Consider the following 16,716-nt stretch of genomic DNA (forward strand, 5'->3'; position numbering starts at 1 on the left):
GTATCCCTGGAGTCAACATGGGCCAGTATCCCTGGAGTCAACATGGGCCAGTATCCTTGGAGTCAACATGGACCAGCATCCCTGTGGAACGCTTTCAACACCTTGTAGAGTCCATGCAACGACAAACTGAGGCTGTTCTGAAGGCAAGAGGGGGGGCTGCAACTGAATATTAGGTGGTTTTGTACACTCGGATTAAATAGGTCTAACATACAGCTGAGGGTTATGTATTATATCAATACCACAGAGGGGTAAGGCTTCCTATAACATCTTTAATACAGGCAAACCCGAGTAGTAGGTTGAGGTTGTAAAATGTTTATTAAATACACTAGAAACATCAGAATGGACATGCAGGCTTTGCCCTCCCTGGCCACCAGGGGGCGCCACACCCACCTACCAGAATACAAACTTTATCAAAATACAGTACAGCGATTCTCAAAACACACCTCACTGACCACATATGCTACGACCGCTAATAACTTGCCTTAGGGCCCTTGTAACCAGTTATAACCATAGCTCAGTGGCTATAACCTCTGAAGAGTACTATTGCTTGTTTGTCAGGTGTTTATTACTCAAAAATAATATATTTATATTCCAATAAATTACTCATGCACTAACTAAATGGATGTTATTGATGATCTACCAGGGGATCGATCAATGAATATGTAGGATATCGATAGTTGGACCCCAAAAAAATGTAATCACGTTTTTCCACTCCACTTAACCAAACAGATCTTCAGTTACTAAACTCATCACAAATGAAAACCACACGTCATGACTTCAGTAATCAATCATCACATTGATATAAAAACACCAGAGCCACAGAAACGATTTAATAAATCACCATGATTGATCCTTTTGGGAATAAACATGTTTTATATACGCACCCTTCCGATTGGTGGCCATACTGTGTAACTACGGCGCCGTGGAGATGAATGGTTCGTCTTTTTCTACAACGGACCGGATGTGGAGGATTTAAATAACTCATATCTACAATATCACGGTTGAGTTCAGTCAGAAAACCTTATTAATTGTTGACCTCGTAAGGTATCTCTGAGATTGTCCTTTCAGAATGACATCCCTGATAACACTATTCATATTGACAGAGCTCTCACACGCAGGACACACAGGACTTTAACGTAGACGAGTTTAAAGAAAATCCTCTGGTTAGACCCGTCCTGACTAGTTTAGACCCTCTGACTATTGACTGGTAAAGTTAGTTGTGGAATGGGGAACTAGTTAAGTTAGTTGTGGGATGGGGGACTAGTTAAGTTCTGTGTGTTGTGTGCAGAGCTTACTGCACTCACAGTGACTCCTTCAGTCTCCTGGTAATCAATACCCTGGTTATCAATACCCTGGTTATCAATACGCTAGTTATCAATACGCTGGTTATTAATAACCCTGGTTATCAATACGCTAGTTATCAATAACGCTGGTTATTAATAACGCTGGTTATCAATACGCTAGTTATCAATAACCCTGGTTATCAATACCCTGGTTATCAATAACGCTGGTTATCAATAACGCTGGGTCAAGTCGAACACAGTCTCTCAAACAAAGACAGAAAGGCTTTTATATTAAACTGATCAGGAAGATGATCGAGACGAGAGATGATCATGATTAAGTTTGTCTTCTCAACATTATTTTCTGTTTCAGTGCAAGTCAGATATTTTCCCATGATGCCTTTGGCTTTGTTGCGGCAGCAACCTTTGACCTTTGCCAAACCCTGAGGATCAAAAAACGACCCGAGCGACAACCTACACAACACCCACCATCCATCCTCTCTAAACAATCTCTCAATACATCCCCTCTCTACGACTTCTACCACCATCACCCTAACATTACCCTAACTGACATCATTACCCTAACTGACATCAACCATCACCCTAACATTACCCTAACTGACATCATTACCCTAACTGACAACATTACCCTAACTGACATCATTACCCTAACTGACATCATTACCCTAACTGACATCAACCATCACCCTAACATTACCCTAACTCACATCAACCATCACCCTAACATTACCCTAACTGACATCATTACCCTAGCTGACAACATTACCCTAACTGACATCATTACCCTAACTGACATCATTACCCTAACTGACATCAACCATCACCCTAACATTACCCTAACTCACATCAACCATCACCCTAACATTACCCTAACTCACATCATTACCCTAACATTGTGTCTGAGAGAGAGTAATATTATCTAGGCAGGAACAGTGTGTATCTGTGTGTATCTTCCAAGAGAGAGAGAGAGAGTAATATTATCTAGGCAGGAACAGTGTGTGTATGAGACTATGATTTGAAAAATTCGCATAAGTTTGCGCTCTGTTCCTTGTCTCCGTGTGATGGGTGAAAATATGATGACATGATGAGAGGACGTGTGCAGCCTAGTCTCAATGTAATCTTGTCTTTACTAATATGTAAACTGAGTTTAGATTTAGAATGGCCCACTGTGAAATGGCCAGGAACAAGAGGATAAACACAGGCTCCTCCTTCCTCTTCAGTCATGCCGGTTTAGGCTGCTCTGGTTTAATAGCAGAGCATGTGGTTAATAGTAGCAGCTGGGATCCTCTTTTCAGTGGCACCCATCAACACTGCTTGATTCCATATAGAAATGTCTAGGAACACATTTCAGTACTCTGTATGCCATGGGCTCTCCTACCCTGTTCCTACCCAGTACTCTGTATGCCATGGCCTCTCCAACCCTGTTCCTACCCAGTACTCTGTATGCCATGGGCTCTCCTACCCTGTTCCTACCCAGTACTCTGTATGCCATGGCCTCTCCAACCCTGTTCCTGCAGCTACCCAGTACTCTGTATGCCATGGGCTCTCCAGGCCTGTTCCTGCAGCTACCCAGTACTCTGTATGCCATGGTCTCTCCAACCCTGTTCCTGCAGCTACCCAGTACTCTGTATGCCATGGGCTCTCCAACCCTGTTCCTGCAGCTACCCAGTACTCTGTATGCCATGGTCTCTCCAACCCTGTTCCTGCTGCTACCCAGTACTCTGTATGCCATGGTCTCTCCTACCCTGTTCCTACCCAGTACTCTGTATGCCATGGCCTCTCCAACCCTGTTCCTGCAGCTACCCAGTACTCTGTATGCCATGGTCTCTCCTACCCTGTTCCTGCAGCTACCCAGTACTCTGTATGCCATGGGCTCTCCTACCCTGTTCCTGCAGCTACCCAGTACTCTGTATGCCATGGGCTCTCCAGACCTGTTCCTGCAGCTACCCAGTACTCTGTATGCCATGGTCTCTCCAACCCTGTTCCTGCAGCTACCCAGTACTCTGTATGTCATGGGCTCTCCTACCCTGTTCCTGCAGCTACCCAGTACTCTGTATGCCATGGGCTCTCCAACCCTGTTCCTGCAGCTACCCAGTACTCTGTATGCCATGGGCTCTCCTACCCTGTTCCTGTAGCTACCCAGTACTCTGTATGCCATGGGCTCTCCTACCCTGTTCCTGCAGCTACCCAGTACTCTGTATGCCATGGGCTCTCCTACCCTGTTCCTACAGCTACCCAGTGATTATTTTGGGAAACCAAGTGAAATCTGTTCGGCAGTAACATCGAGAGTAACATGTTTTCACAACAAAACATATTTCTGCACGCTTGAGAAAGGAATGAAGAAGAGAGAGGGAAGAGATGGAGAAACACAGTGGTGAGATATTCTCTAGCTAAAGGAAATGTGTAAGACTATTAAATGATGAAAGTATAAAAATGCCCTTTTACCAGGCTGTTCAAAATCAAATACAAATTCACTATAATTGTAGGCCGACAGTTGTAAGCCACCTTGCACAATCAATGAACCAACAGCATGACCGAGGCCTATACAGTACTCTCCCAGGATAGAAGGCTCTGAGTGTAGCGTCAGGTAACCAGTCCACCCAGGATGCATAATAATACAATCCACATTCAAAGGCCGTTACTAGAATGTGTATAATGTTTGGGAGAATAGGATAGACCAATTATGTACCAAAGACATCTTCAATCGTTTTTTAAAAGTTTTTTTCTGCCGTGCGTAATATGCAATAGGCTATGTATTGTATAAGGGAAAAATCATTATTTTAATTCAGATGTTATTATGGTCTTGGGCTCATATACAGTAGGCCTATAATTACACTAGGCCTATAATTACAGTAGGCCTATAATTACAGTAGGCCTATAATTACAGTAGGCCTATAATCAGCTCTAATATACTTCTGAGTGTTTCTCAACAAGCTAGCATGCTAGGTGGCTAACCGCAGTAGCTAGCTAACTAGGCTAACCGTACTGCAAACTATACAGTCTACTGCACACTGCCTGGTCTGCAATCCATCACATATACAAGCCCAACTTTAGTTGGGGACAATAGAGCCCTGAGTACCAGACCGTTAGGACCTGATGGAGGGACAATAGAGCCCTGAGTACCAGGCCATTAGGACCTGATGGAGGGACAATAGATCCCTGAGTACCAGGTCATTAGGACCTGATGGAGGGACAATATAGCCCTGAGTACCAGGTCATTAGGACCTGATGGAGGGACAATATAGCCCTGAGTACGAGGTCATTAGGACCTGATGGAGGGACAATAGAGTCCTGAGTACCAGGCCCTTAGGACCTGATGGAGGGACAATAGAGCCCTGAGTACCAGGTCATTAGGACCTGATGGAGGGACAACAGAGCCCTGAGTACCAGGCCATTAGGATCTGATGGAGGGACAATAGAGCCCTGAGTACCAGGCCATTAGGACCTGATGGAGGGACAATAGAGCCCTGAATACCAGGTCATTAGGACCTGATGGAGGGACAATAGAGCCCTGAGTACCAGGTCATTAGGACCTGATGGAGGGACAATAGAGCCCTGAGTACCAGGTCATTAGGACCTGATGGAGGGACAACAGAGCCCTGAGTACCAGGCCATTAGGACCTGATGGAGGGACAATAGAGCCCTGAGTACCAGGCCATTAGGACCTGATGGAGGGACAATAGAGCCCTGAGTACCAGGCCGTTAGGACCTGATGGAGGGACAATAGAGCCCTGAGTACCAGGTCATTAGGACCTGATGGAGGGACAATAGAGCCCTGAGTACCAGGCCATTAGGACCTGATGGAGGGACAATAGAGCCCTGAGTACCAGGCCATTAGGACCTGGTGGTCGTTAGCGGGTTGGGTACGTCTAACATGTCCAGAGTACATAAGAGGAGATTACCATTGAATTTTACTGTGGTCATGACTCATGACTTCCGATGTGGCGGTAATACGGTCACCACAACAGCCCTATGTGGGACGGGGAACATGTGTTTATGGGAGGGGAGGGGGAATGTGTCTTTATGGGAAGAAGAAGGTGTGTTTATGGGAGGGAGAAGGTGTGTTTATGGGAGGGAGAAGGTGTGTTTATGGGAGGGAGAAGGTGTGTTGATGGGAGGGAGAAGGTGTGTTTATGGGAGGGAGAAGGTGTGTTTATGGGAGGGAGAAGGTGTGTCTATGGGAAGAAGAAGGTGTGTTGATGGGAGGGAGAAGGTGTGTTGATGGGAAGGAGAAGGTGTGTTGATGGGAAGGAGAAGGTGTGTTGATGGGAAGGAGAAGGTGTGTTGATGGGAAGGAGAAGGTGTGTCTATGGGAAGAAGAAGGTGTGTTGATGGGAGGGAGAAGGTGTGTTTATGGGAGGGGGAATGTTTGTATCAGAATGTTTTAGCTACTGTTGGTACTAACATAATGATTATTGCGCCTTCATATCAAATGGGAGTGTGTATGTGTGACTCTCTCTCTCTCTGTGTGTGTGTGTGTGTGTGTGTGTGTGTGTGTGTGTGTGTGTGTGTGTGTGTGTGTGTGTGTGTGTGTGTGTGTGTGTGTGTGTGTGTGTGTGTGTGTGTGTGTGTGTGTGTGTGTGTGTGTGTGTGTGTCAGTGTTCGTTGGGCATGTGTCTGATGGTGTGGAAGATCCAGTCCATCTTCGTGGTCCATCCTCCATGATGAGCATCGTTCATTTGCTTGGTGAAGTACTCCAGAGCCTCCTGGTGACACAAACATGTTATAACAGGTTATAACACACAGAGAGACAGCTAATGGGGATCCATTATAAATACATGTCATAACTTCCCTACACATTAGGGCAAATTCAAATCTGGTCCAGGCCAGATCCACTGCATTTTTCATTGTTCCCCTCTAATCAGGGACTGATTTAGACCAGGGACACCAGCTGGGTGATTCCCCTCTAATCAGGGACTGATTTAGACCAGGGACACCAGGTGGATGATTCTCCTCTAATCAGGGACTGATTTAGACCAGGGACACCAGGTGGATGATTCTCCTCTAATCAGGGACTGATTTAGACCAGGGACACCAGGTGGATGATTCTCCTCTAATCAGGGACTGATTTAGACCTGGGACACCAGGTGGGTGATTCCCCTCTAATCAGGGACTGATTTAGACCTGGGACACCAGGTGGGTGATTCCCCTCTAATCAGGGACTGATTTAGACCTGGGACACCAGGTGGGTGAATCCCCTCTAATCGGGGACTGATATAGACCTGGGACACCAGGTGGGTGATTCCCCTCTAGTCAGGGACTGGTACAGGGTCTTCCTCAGGTAGGGTTCAGGGGTCAGGGGTTCTGTATTACCTGTTGGCTCTTCTCCAAGCAAGGATTTTCCTCAGGTAGGGTTCAGGGGTCAGGGGTTCTGTATTACCTGTTGGCTCTTCTACAGAGCGAGGGTCTTCCTCAGGTAGGGTTCAGGGGTCAGGGATTCTGTATTACCTGTTGGCTCTTCTCCAGAGCGAGGGTCTTCCTCAGGTAGGGTTCAGGGGTCAGGGATTCTGTATTACCTGTTGGCTCTTCTCCAAAGCGAGGGTCTTCCTCAGGTAGGGTTCAGGGGTTAGGGGTCAGGGGTTCTGTATTACCTGTTGGCTCTTCTCCAAGCAAGGGTGTTCCTCAGGTAGGGTTCACCGGTCAGGGGTCAAGGGTTCTGTATTACCTGTTGGCTCTTCTCCAAAGTGAGGGTCTTCCTCAGGTAGGGTCAGGGGTTAGGGGTTAGAGGTCAGGGATTCTGTACTACCTGTTGGCTCTTCTCCAGAGCGAGGGTCTTCCTCAGGTAGGGTTCAGGGGTCAGGGGTTAGGGGTCAGGGATTCTGTATTACCTGTTGGCTCTTCTCCAAAGCGAGGGTTTTCCTCAGGTAGGGTCAGGGGTTAGGGGTCAGGGGTTCTGTATTACCTGTTGGCTCTTCTCCAAGCAAGGGTCTTCCTCAGGTAGGGTTCAGGGGTCAGGGGTCAAGGGTTCTGTATTACCTGTTGGCTCTTCTCCAAAGTGAGGGTCTTCCTCAGGTAGGGTCAGGGGTCAGGGGTTAGGGGTTAGAGGTCAGGGATTCTGTATTACCTGTTGGCTCTTCTCCAGAGCGAGGGTCTTCCTCAGGTAGGGTTCAGGGGTCAGGGGTCAAGGGTTCTGTATTACCTGTTGGCTCTTCTCCAGAGCGAGGGTCTTCCTCAGGTGGGGTTCAGGGGTCAAGGGTACGTATTACCTGTTGGCTCTTCTCCAGAGCGAGGGTCTTCCTCAGGTAGGGTCAGGGGTCAGGGGTTCTGTATTACCTGTTGGCTCTTCTCCAAAGCGAGGGTTTTCCTCAGGTAGGGTCAGGGGTTAGGGGTCAGGGATTCTGTATTACCTGTTGGCTCTTCTCCAAAGCGAGGGTTTTCCTCAGGTAGGGTCAGGGGTCAGGGGTTAGGGGTCAGGGATTCTGTATTACCTGTTGGCTCTTCTCCAAGCGAGGGTCTTCCTCAGGTAGGGTTCAGGGGTCAGGGGTTCTGTATTACCTGTTGGCTCTTCTCCAAAGTGAGGGTCTTCCTCAGGTAGGGTCAGGGGTCAGGGGTTAGGGGTTAGAGGTCAGGGATTCTGTATTACCTGTTGGCTCTTCTCCAAGCGAGGGTCTTCCTCAGGTGGGGTTCAGGGGTCAGGGGTTCTGTATTACCTGTTGGCTCTTCTCCAAAGCGAGGGTCTTCCTCAGGTAGGGTTCAGGGGTTCTGTATTACCCGTTGGCTCTTCTCCAGAGCGAGGGTCTTCCTCAGGTAGGGTTCAGGGGTCAGGGATTCTGTATTACCTGTTGGCTCTTCTCCAGAGCGAGGGTCTTCCTCAGGTGGGGTTCAGGGGACAGGGGTCAGGGGTTCTGTATTACCTGTTGGCTCTTCTCCAAGCGAGTGTCTTCCTCAGGTAGGGTTCAGGGGTCAGGGGTTCTGTATTACCTGTTGGCTCTTCTCCAGAGCGAGGGTCTTCCTCAGGTAGGGTTCAGGGGTCAGGGGTCAAGGGTTCTGTATTACCTGTTGGCTCTTCTCCAGAGCGAGGGTCTTCCTCAGGTGGGGTTCAGGGGTCAGGGGTCAGGGGTTCTGTATTACCTGTTGGCTCTTCTCCAGAGCGAGGGTCTTCCTCAGGTAGGGTTCAGGGGTCAGGGGTTCTGTATTACCTGTTGGCTCTTCTCCAAGCGAGTGTCTTCCTCAGGTAGGGTTCAGGGGTCAGGGGTTCTGTATTACCTGTTGGCTCTTCTCCAGAGCGAGGGTCTTCCTCAGGTAGGGTTCAGGGGTCAGGGGTTCTGTATTACCTGTTGGCTCTTCTCCAGAGCGAGGGTCTTCCTCAGGTGGGGTTCAGGGGTCAGGGGTCAGGGGTTCTGTATTACCTGTTGGCTCTTCTCCAGATTGAGGGTCTTCCTCAGGTAGGGTTCAGGGGTCAGGGGTCAAGGGTTCTGTATTACCTGTTGGCTCTTCTCCAGAGCGAGGGTCTTCCTCAGGTGGGGTTCAGGGGTCAGGGGTTCTGTATTACCTGTTGGCTCTTCTCCAGAGCGAGGGTCTTCCTCAGGTGGGGTTCAGGGGTCAGGGGTTCTGTATTACCTGTTGGCTCTTCTCCAGAGCGAGGGTCTTCCTCAGGTAGGGTTCAGGGGTCAGGGGTTCTGTATTACCTGTTGGCTCTTCTCCAGAGCGAAGGTCTTCCTCAGGTGGGGTTCAGGGGTCAGGTGTCAGGGGTTCTGTATTACCTGTTGGCTCTTCTCCAGAGCGAGGGTCTTCCTCAGGTAGGGTTCAGGGGTCAGGGGTTCTGTATTACCTGTTGGCTCTTCTCCAAAGCGAGGGTCTTTCTCAGGTAGGGTTCAGGGGTCAGGGGTTCTGTATTACCTGTTGGCTCTTCTCCAGAGCGAGGGTCTTCCTCAGGTAGGGTTCAGGGGTCAGGGGTTCTGTATTACCTGTTGGCTCTTCTCCAAGCGAGGGTCTTCCTCAGGTAGGGTTCAGGGGTCAGGGGTCAGGGGTTCTGTATTACCTGTTGGCTCTTCTCCAAGCGAGGGTCTTCCTCAGGTAGGGTTCAGGGGTCAGGGGTTCTGTATTACCTGTTGGCTCTTCTCCAAAGCGAGGGTCATCCTCAGGTAGGGTTCAGGGGTCAAGGGTTCTGTATTACCTGTTGGCTCTTCTCCAAGCGAGTGTCTTCCTCAGGTAGGGTTCAGGGGTCAGGGGTTCTGTATTACCTGTTGCCTCTTCTCCAGAGCGAGGGTCTTCCTCAGGTAGGGTTCAGGGGTCAGGGGTCAAGGGTTCTGTATTACCTGTTGGCTCTTCTCCAAGCGAGGGTCTTCCTCAGGTAGGGTTCAGGGGTCAGGGGTTCTGTATTACCTGTTGGCTCTTCTCCAGAGCGAGGGTCTTCCTCAGGTGGGGTTCAGGGGTCAAGGGTTCTGTATTACCTGTTGGCTCTTCTCCAAAGCGAGGGTCTTCCTCAGGTAGGGTTCAGGGGTCAGGGGTTCTGTATTACCTGTTGGCTCTTCTCCAGAGCGAGGGTCTTCCTCAGGTAGGGTTCAGGGGTCAGGGGTTCTATATTACCTGTTGGCTCTTCTCCAGAGCGAGGGTCTTCCTCAGGTAGGGTTCAGGGGTCAGGGGTCAGGGGTTCTGTATTACCTGTTGGCTCTTCTCCAAAGCGAGGGTCTTCCTCAGGTAGGGTTCAGGGGTCAGGGATTCTGTATTACCTGTTGGCTCTTCTCCAGAGCGAGGGTCTTCCTCAGGTAGGGTTCAGGGGTCAGGGGTTCTGTATTACCTGTTGGCTCTTCTCCAGAGCGAGGGTCTTCCTCAGGTAGGGTTCAGGGGTCAGGGGTTCTGTATTACCTGTTGGCTCTTCTCCAGAGCGAGGGTCTTCCTCAGGTAGGGGTCAGGGGTTCTGTATTACCTGTTGGCTCTTCTCCAGAGCGAGGGTCTTCCTCAGGTAGGGTTCAGGGGTCAGGGGTTCTGTATTACCTGTTGGCTCTTCTCCAGAGCGAGGGTCTTCCTCAGGTAGGGTTCAGGGGTCAGGGGTCAGGGGTTCTGTATTACCTGTTGGCTCTTCTCCAAAGCGAGGGTCTTCCTCAGGTAGGGTTCAGGGGTCAGGGATTCTGTATTATCTGTTGGATCTTCTCCAGAGCGAGGGTCTTCCTCAGGTAGGGTTCAGGGGTCAAGGGTTCTGTATTACCTGTTGGCTCTTCTCCAGAGCGAGGGTCTTCCTCAGGTGGGGTTCAGGGTTCAGGGGTTCTGTATTACCTGTTGGCTCTTCTCCAGAGCGAGGGTCTTCCTCAGGTAGGGTTCAGGGGTCAGGGGTTCTGTATTACCTGTTGGCTCTTCTCCAGAGCGAGGGTCTTCCTCAGGTAGGGTTCAGGGGTCAGGGGTTCTGTATTACCTGTTGGCTCTTCTCCAGAGCGAGGGTCTTCCTCAGGTAGGGTTCAGGGGTCAGGGGTTCTGTATTACCTGTTGGCTCTTCTCCAGAGCGAGGGTCTTCCTCAGGTAGGGTTCAGGGGTCAGGGGTTCTGTATTACCTGTTGGCTCTTCTCCAGAGCGAGGGTCTTCCTCAGGTAGGGTTCAGGGGTCAGGGGTTCTGTATTACCTGTTGGCTCTTCTCCAAGCGAGTGTCTTCCTCAGGTTGGGTTCAGGGGTTAGGGGTCAAGGGTTCTGTATTACCTGTTGGCTCTTCTCCAGAGCGAGGGTCTTCCTCAGGTAGGGTTCAGGGGTCAGGGGTTCTGTATTACCTGTTGGCTCTTCTCCAGAGCGAGGGTCTTCCTCAGGTAGGGTTCAGGGGTCAGGGGTTCTGTATTACCTGTTGGCTCTTCTCCAGAGCGAGGGTCTTCCTCAGGTAGGGTTCAGGGGTCAGGGGTTCTGTATTACCTGTTGGCTCTTCTCCAGAGCGAGGGTCTTCCTCGGGTAGGGTTCAGGGGTCAGGGGTTCTGTATTACCTGTTGGCTCTTCTCCAGAGCGAGGGTCTTCCTCAGGTAGGGTTCAGGGGTCAGGGGTTCTGTATTACCTGTTGGCTCTTCTCCAAAGCGAGGGTCTTCCTCAGGTAGGGTTCAGGGGTCAGGGGTTCTGTATTACCTGTTGGCTCTTCTCCAGAGCGAGGGTCTTCCTCAGGTAGGGTTCAGGGGTCAGGGGTTCTGTATTACCTGTTGGCTCTTCTCCAAGCGAGGGTCTTCCTCAGGTAGGGTTCAGGGGTCAGGGGTTCTGTATTACCTGTTGGCTCTTCTCCAAGCGAGGGTCTTCCTCAGGTAGGGTTCAGGGGTCAGGGGTTCTGTATTACCTGTTGGCTCTTCTCCAAAGCGAGGGTCTTCCTCAGGTAGGGTTCAGGGGTCAGGGGTCAAGGGTTCTGTATTACCTGTTGGCTCTTCTCCAAGCGAGTGTCTTCTTCAGGTAGGGTTCAGGGGTCAGGGGTTCTGTATTACCTGTTGGCTCTTCTCCAGAGCGAGGGTCTTCCTCAGGTAGGGTTCAGGGGTCAGGGGTCAAGGGTTCTGTATTACCTGTTGGCTCTTCTCCAAGCGAGGGTCTTCCTCAGGTAGGGTTCAGGGGTCAGGGGTTCTGTATTACCTGTTGGCTCTTCTCCAAAGTGAGGGTCTTCCTCAGGTGGGGTTCAGGGGTCAAGGGTTCTGTATTACCTGTTGGCTCTTCTCCAAAGCGAGGGTCTTCCTCAGGTAGGGTTCAGGGGTCAGGGGTTCTGTATTACCTGTTGGCTCTTCTCCAGAGCGAGGGTCTTCCTCAGGTAGGGTTCAGGGGTCAGGGGTTCTGTATTACCTGTTGGCTCTTCTCCAGAGTGAGGGTCTTCCTCAGGTAGGGTTCAGGGGTCAGGGGTTCTGTATTACCTGTTGGCTCTTCTCCAAAGCGAGGGTCTTCCTCAGGTAGGGTTCAGGGGTCAGGGATTCTGTATTACCTGTTGGCTCTTCTCCAGAGCGAGGGTCTTCCTCAGGTAGGGTTCAGGGGTCAGGGGTTCTGTATTACCTGTTGGCTCTTCTCCAGAGCGAGGGTCTTCCTCAGGTAGGGTTCAGGGGTCAGGGGTTCTGTATTACCTGTTGGCTCTTCTCCAGAGCGAGGGTCTTCCTCAGGTAGGGTTCAGGGGTCAGGGGTTCTGTATTACCTGTTGGCTCTTCTCCAAAGCGAGGGTCTTCCTCAGGTAGGGTTCAGGGGTCAGGGATTCTGTATTACCTGTTGGCTCTTCTCCAGAGCGAGGGTCTTCCTCAGGTAGGGTTCAGGGGTCAGGGGTTCTGTATTACCTGTTGGCTCTTCTCCAGAGCGAGGGTCTTCCTCAGGTAGGGTTCAGGGGTCAGGGGTTCTGTATTACCTGTTGGCTCTTCTCCAGAGCGAGGGTCTTCCTCAGGTGGGGGTCAGGGGTTCTGTATTACCTGTTGGCTCTTCTCCAGAGCGAGGGTCTTCCTCAGGTAGGGTTCAGGGGTCAGGGGTTCTGTATTACCTGTTGGCTCTTCTCCAGAGCGAGGGTCTTCCTCAGGTAGGGTTCAGGGGTCAGGGGTTCTGTATTACCTGTTGGCTCTTCTCCAGAGCGAGGGTCTTCCTCAGGTAGGGTTCAGGGGTCAGGGGTCAGGGGTTCTGTATTACCTGTTGGCTCTTCTCCAGAGCGAGGGTCTTCCTCAGGTGGGGTTCAGGGGTCAGGGGTTCTGGATTACCTGTTGGCTCTTCTCCAAAGTGAGGGTCTTCCTCAGGTGGGGTTCAGGGGTCAGGGGTCAAGGGTTCTGTATTACCTGTTGGCTCTTCTCCAGAGCGAGGGTCTTCCTCAGGTAGGGTTCAGGGGTCAGGGGTTCTGTATTACCTGTTGGCTCTTCTCCAGAGCGAGGGTCTTCCTCAGGTAGGGTTCAGGGGTCAGGGGTTCTGTATTACCTGTTGGCTCTTCTCCAGAGCGAGGGTCTTCCTCAGGTAGGGTTCAGGGGTCAGGGGTTCTGTATTACCTGTTGGCTCTTCTCCAGAGCGAGGGTCTTCCTCAGGTAGGGTTCAGGGGTCAGGGGTTCTGTATTACCTGTTGGCTCTTCTCCAGAGCGAGGGTCTTCCTCAGGTAGGGTTCAGGGGTCAGGGGTTCTGTATTACCTGTTGGCTCTTCTCCAGAGCGAGGGTCTTCCTCAGGTAGGGTTCAGGGGTCAGGGGTTCTGTATTACCTGTTGGCTCTATCTCCAGAGCGAGGGTCTTCCTCAGGTAGGGTTCAGGGGTCAGGGGTCAAGGGTTCTGTATTACCTGTTGGCTCTTCTCCAGAGCGAGGGTCTTCCTCAGGTGGGGTTCAGGGTTCAGGGGTTCTGTATTACCTGTTGGCTCTTCTCCAGAGCGAGGGTCTTCCTCAGGTAGGGTTCAGGGGTCAGGGGTTCTGTATTACCTGTTGGCTCTTCTCCAGAGCGAGGGTCTTCCTCAGGTAGGGTTCAGGGGTCAGGGGTTCTGTATTACCTGTTGGCTCTTCTCCAGAGCGAGGGTCTTCCTCAGGTAGGGTTCAGGGGTCAGGGGTTCTGTATTACCTGTTGGCTCTTCTCCAGAGCGAGGGTCTTCCTCAGGTAGGGTTCAGGGGTCAGGGGTTCTGTATTACCTGTTGGCTCTTCTCCAGAGCGAGGGTCTTCCTCAGGTAGGGTTCAGGGGTCAGGGGTTCTGTATTACCTGTTGGCTCTTCTCCAGAGCGAGGGTCTTCCTCAGGTAGGGTTCAGGGGTCAGGGGTTCTGTATTACCTGTTGGCTCTTCTCCAAAGCGAGGGTCTTCCTCAGGTAGGGTTCAGGGGTCAGGGGTTCTGTATTACCTGTTGGCTCTTCTCCAAGCGAGTGTCTTCCTCAGGTAGGGTTCAGGGGTCAGGGGTTAGGGGTCAAGGGTTCTGTATTACCTGTTGGCTCTTCTCCAGAGCGAGGGTCTTCCTCAGGTAGGGGTCAGGGGTTCTGTATTACCTGTTGGCTCTTCTCCAGAGCGAGGGTCTTCCTCAGGTAGGGTTCAGGGGTCAGGGGTTCTGTATTACCTGTTGGCTCTTCTCCAGAGCGAGGGTCTTCCTCAGGTAGGGTTCAGGGGTCAGGGGTTCTGTATTACCTGTTGGCTCTTCTCCAGAGCGAGGGTCTTCCTCAGGTAGGGGTCAGGGGTTCTGTATTACCTGTTGGCTCTTCTCCAAAGCGAGGGTCTTCCTCAGGTAGGGTTCAGGGGTCAGGGGTTCTGTATTACCTGTTGGCTCTTCTCCAAAGCGAGGGTCTTCCTCAGGTAGGGTTCAGGGGTCAGGGATTCTGTATTACCTGTTGGCTCTTCTCCAGAGCGAGGGTCTTCCTCAGGTAGGGTTCAGGGGTCAGGGGTTCTGTATTACCTGTTGGCTCTTCTCCAGAGCGAGGGTCTTCCTCAGGTAGGGTTCAGGGGTCAGGGGTTCTGTATTACCTGTTGGCTCTTCTCCAGAGCGAGGGTCTTCCTCAGGTAGGGTTCAGGGGTCAGGGGTTCTGTATTACCTGTTGGCTCTTCTCCAAAGCGAGGGTCTTCCTCAGGTAGGGTTCAGGGGTCAGGGATTCTGTATTACCTGTTGGCTCTTCTCCAGAGCGAGGGTCTTCCTCAGGTAGGGTTCAGGGGTCAGGGGTTCTGTATTACCTGTTGGCTCTTCTCCAGAGCGAGGGTCTTCCTCAGGTAGGGTTCAGGGGTCAGGGGTTCTGTATTACCTGTTGGCTCTTCTCCAGAGCGAGGGTCTTCCTCAGGTGGGGGTCAGGGGTTCTGTATTACCTGTTGGCTCTTCTCCAGAGCGAGGGTCTTCCTCAGGTAGGGTTCAGGGGTCAGGGGTTCTGTATTACCTGTTGGCTCTTCTCCAGAGCGAGGGTCTTCCTCAGGTAGGGTTCAGGGGTCAGGGGTTCTGTATTACCTGTTGGCTCTTCTCCAGAGCGAGGGTCTTCCTCAGGTAGGGTTCAGGGGTCAGGGGTCAGGGGTTCTGTATTACCTGTTGGCTCTTCTCCAGAGCGAGGGTCTTCCTCAGGTGGGGTTCAGGGGTCAGGGGTTCTGGATTACCTGTTGGCTCTTCTCCAAAGTGAGGGTCTTCCTCAGGTGGGGTTCAGGGGTCAGGGGTCAAGGGTTCTGTATTACCTGTTGGCTCTTCTCCAGAGCGAGGGTCTTCCTCAGGTAGGGTTCAGGGGTCAGGGGTTCTGTATTACCTGTTGGCTCTTCTCCAGAGCGAGGGTCTTCCTCAGGTAGGGTTCAGGGGTCAGGGGTTCTGTATTACCTGTTGGCTCTTCTCCAGAGCGAGGGTCTTCCTCAGGTAGGGTTCAGGGGTCAGGGGTTCTGTATTACCTGTTGGCTCTTCTCCAGAGCGAGGGTCTTCCTCAGGTAGGGTTCAGGGGTCAGGGGTTCTGTATTACCTGTTGGCTCTTCTCCAGAGCGAGGGTCTTCCTCAGGTAGGGTTCAGGGGTCAGGGGTTCTGTATTACCTGTTGGCTCTTCTCCAGAGCGAGGGTCTTCCTCAGGTAGGGTTCAGGGGTCAGGGGTTCTGTATTACCTGTTGGCTCTATCTCCAGAGCGAGGGTCTTCCTCAGGTAGGGTTCAGGGGTCAGGGGTCAAGGGTTCTGTATTACCTGTTGGCTCTTCTCCAGAGCGAGGGTCTTCCTCAGGTGGGGTTCAGGGTTCAGGGGTTCTGTATTACCTGTTGGCTCTTCTCCAGAGCGAGGGTCTTCCTCAGGTAGGGTTCAGGGGTCAGGGGTTCTGTATTACCTGTTGGCTCTTCTCCAGAGCGAGGGTCTTCCTCAGGTAGGGTTCAGGGGTCAGGGGTTCTGTATTACCTGTTGGCTCTTCTCCAGAGCGAGGGTCTTCCTCAGGTAGGGTTCAGGGGTCAGGGGTTCTGTATTACCTGTTGGCTCTTCTCCAGAGCGAGGGTCTTCCTCAGGTAGGGTTCAGGGGTCAGGGGTTCTGTATTACCTGTTGGCTCTTCTCCAGAGCGAGGGTCTTCCTCAGGTAGGGTTCAGGGGTCAGGGGTTCTGTATTACCTGTTGGCTCTTCTCCAGAGCGAGGGTCTTCCTCAGGTAGGGTTCAGGGGTCAGGGGTTCTGTATTACCTGTTGGCTCTTCTCCAAAGCGAGGGTCTTCCTCAGGTAGGGTTCAGGGGTCAGGGGTTCTGTATTACCTGTTGGCTCTTCTCCAAGCGAGTGTCTTCCTCAGGTAGGGTTCAGGGGTCAGGGGTTAGGGGTCAAGGGTTCTGTATTACCTGTTGGCTCTTCTCCAGAGCGAGGGTCTTCCTCAGGTAGGGGTCAGGGGTTCTGTATTACCTGTTGGCTCTTCTCCAGAGCGAGGGTCTTCCTCAGGTAGGGTTCAGGGGTCAGGGGTTCTGTATTACCTGTTGGCTCTTCTCCAGAGCGAGGGTCTTCCTCAGGTAGGGTTCAGGGGTCAGGGGTTCTGTATTACCTGTTGGCTCTTCTCCAGAGCGAGGGTCTTCCTCAGGTAGGGGTCAGGGGTTCTGTATTACCTGTTGGCTCTTCTCCAAAGCGAGGGTCTTCCTCA

At 51.6% G+C, this 16,716-nt stretch overlaps 1 protein-coding gene across 1 annotated transcript in view; it reads right to left on the bottom strand.

Moving 5' to 3' along the window:
* Positions 1 to 296: 296 nt before the first annotated feature.
* The window catches only part of LOC139534791 (phosphatidylinositol 4,5-bisphosphate 3-kinase catalytic subunit alpha isoform-like), a 36,025-nt gene continuing 19,605 nt past the window's right edge, over positions 297 to 16,716 (bottom strand). Inside the window, exon 5 of the mRNA XM_071334246.1 lies at positions 297 to 6,007. Within this exon, the coding sequence (XP_071190347.1) occupies positions 5,897 to 6,007 (111 nt within the window). The 3' untranslated portion in view covers positions 297 to 5,896. The remainder of the gene's footprint in view (positions 6,008 to 16,716) is intronic.

This window comes from Salvelinus alpinus, chromosome 11, assembly GCF_045679555.1.
Source record: "Salvelinus alpinus chromosome 11, SLU_Salpinus.1, whole genome shotgun sequence".
NCBI classification, from domain to species: Eukaryota; Metazoa; Chordata; class Actinopteri; order Salmoniformes; family Salmonidae; genus Salvelinus; species Salvelinus alpinus.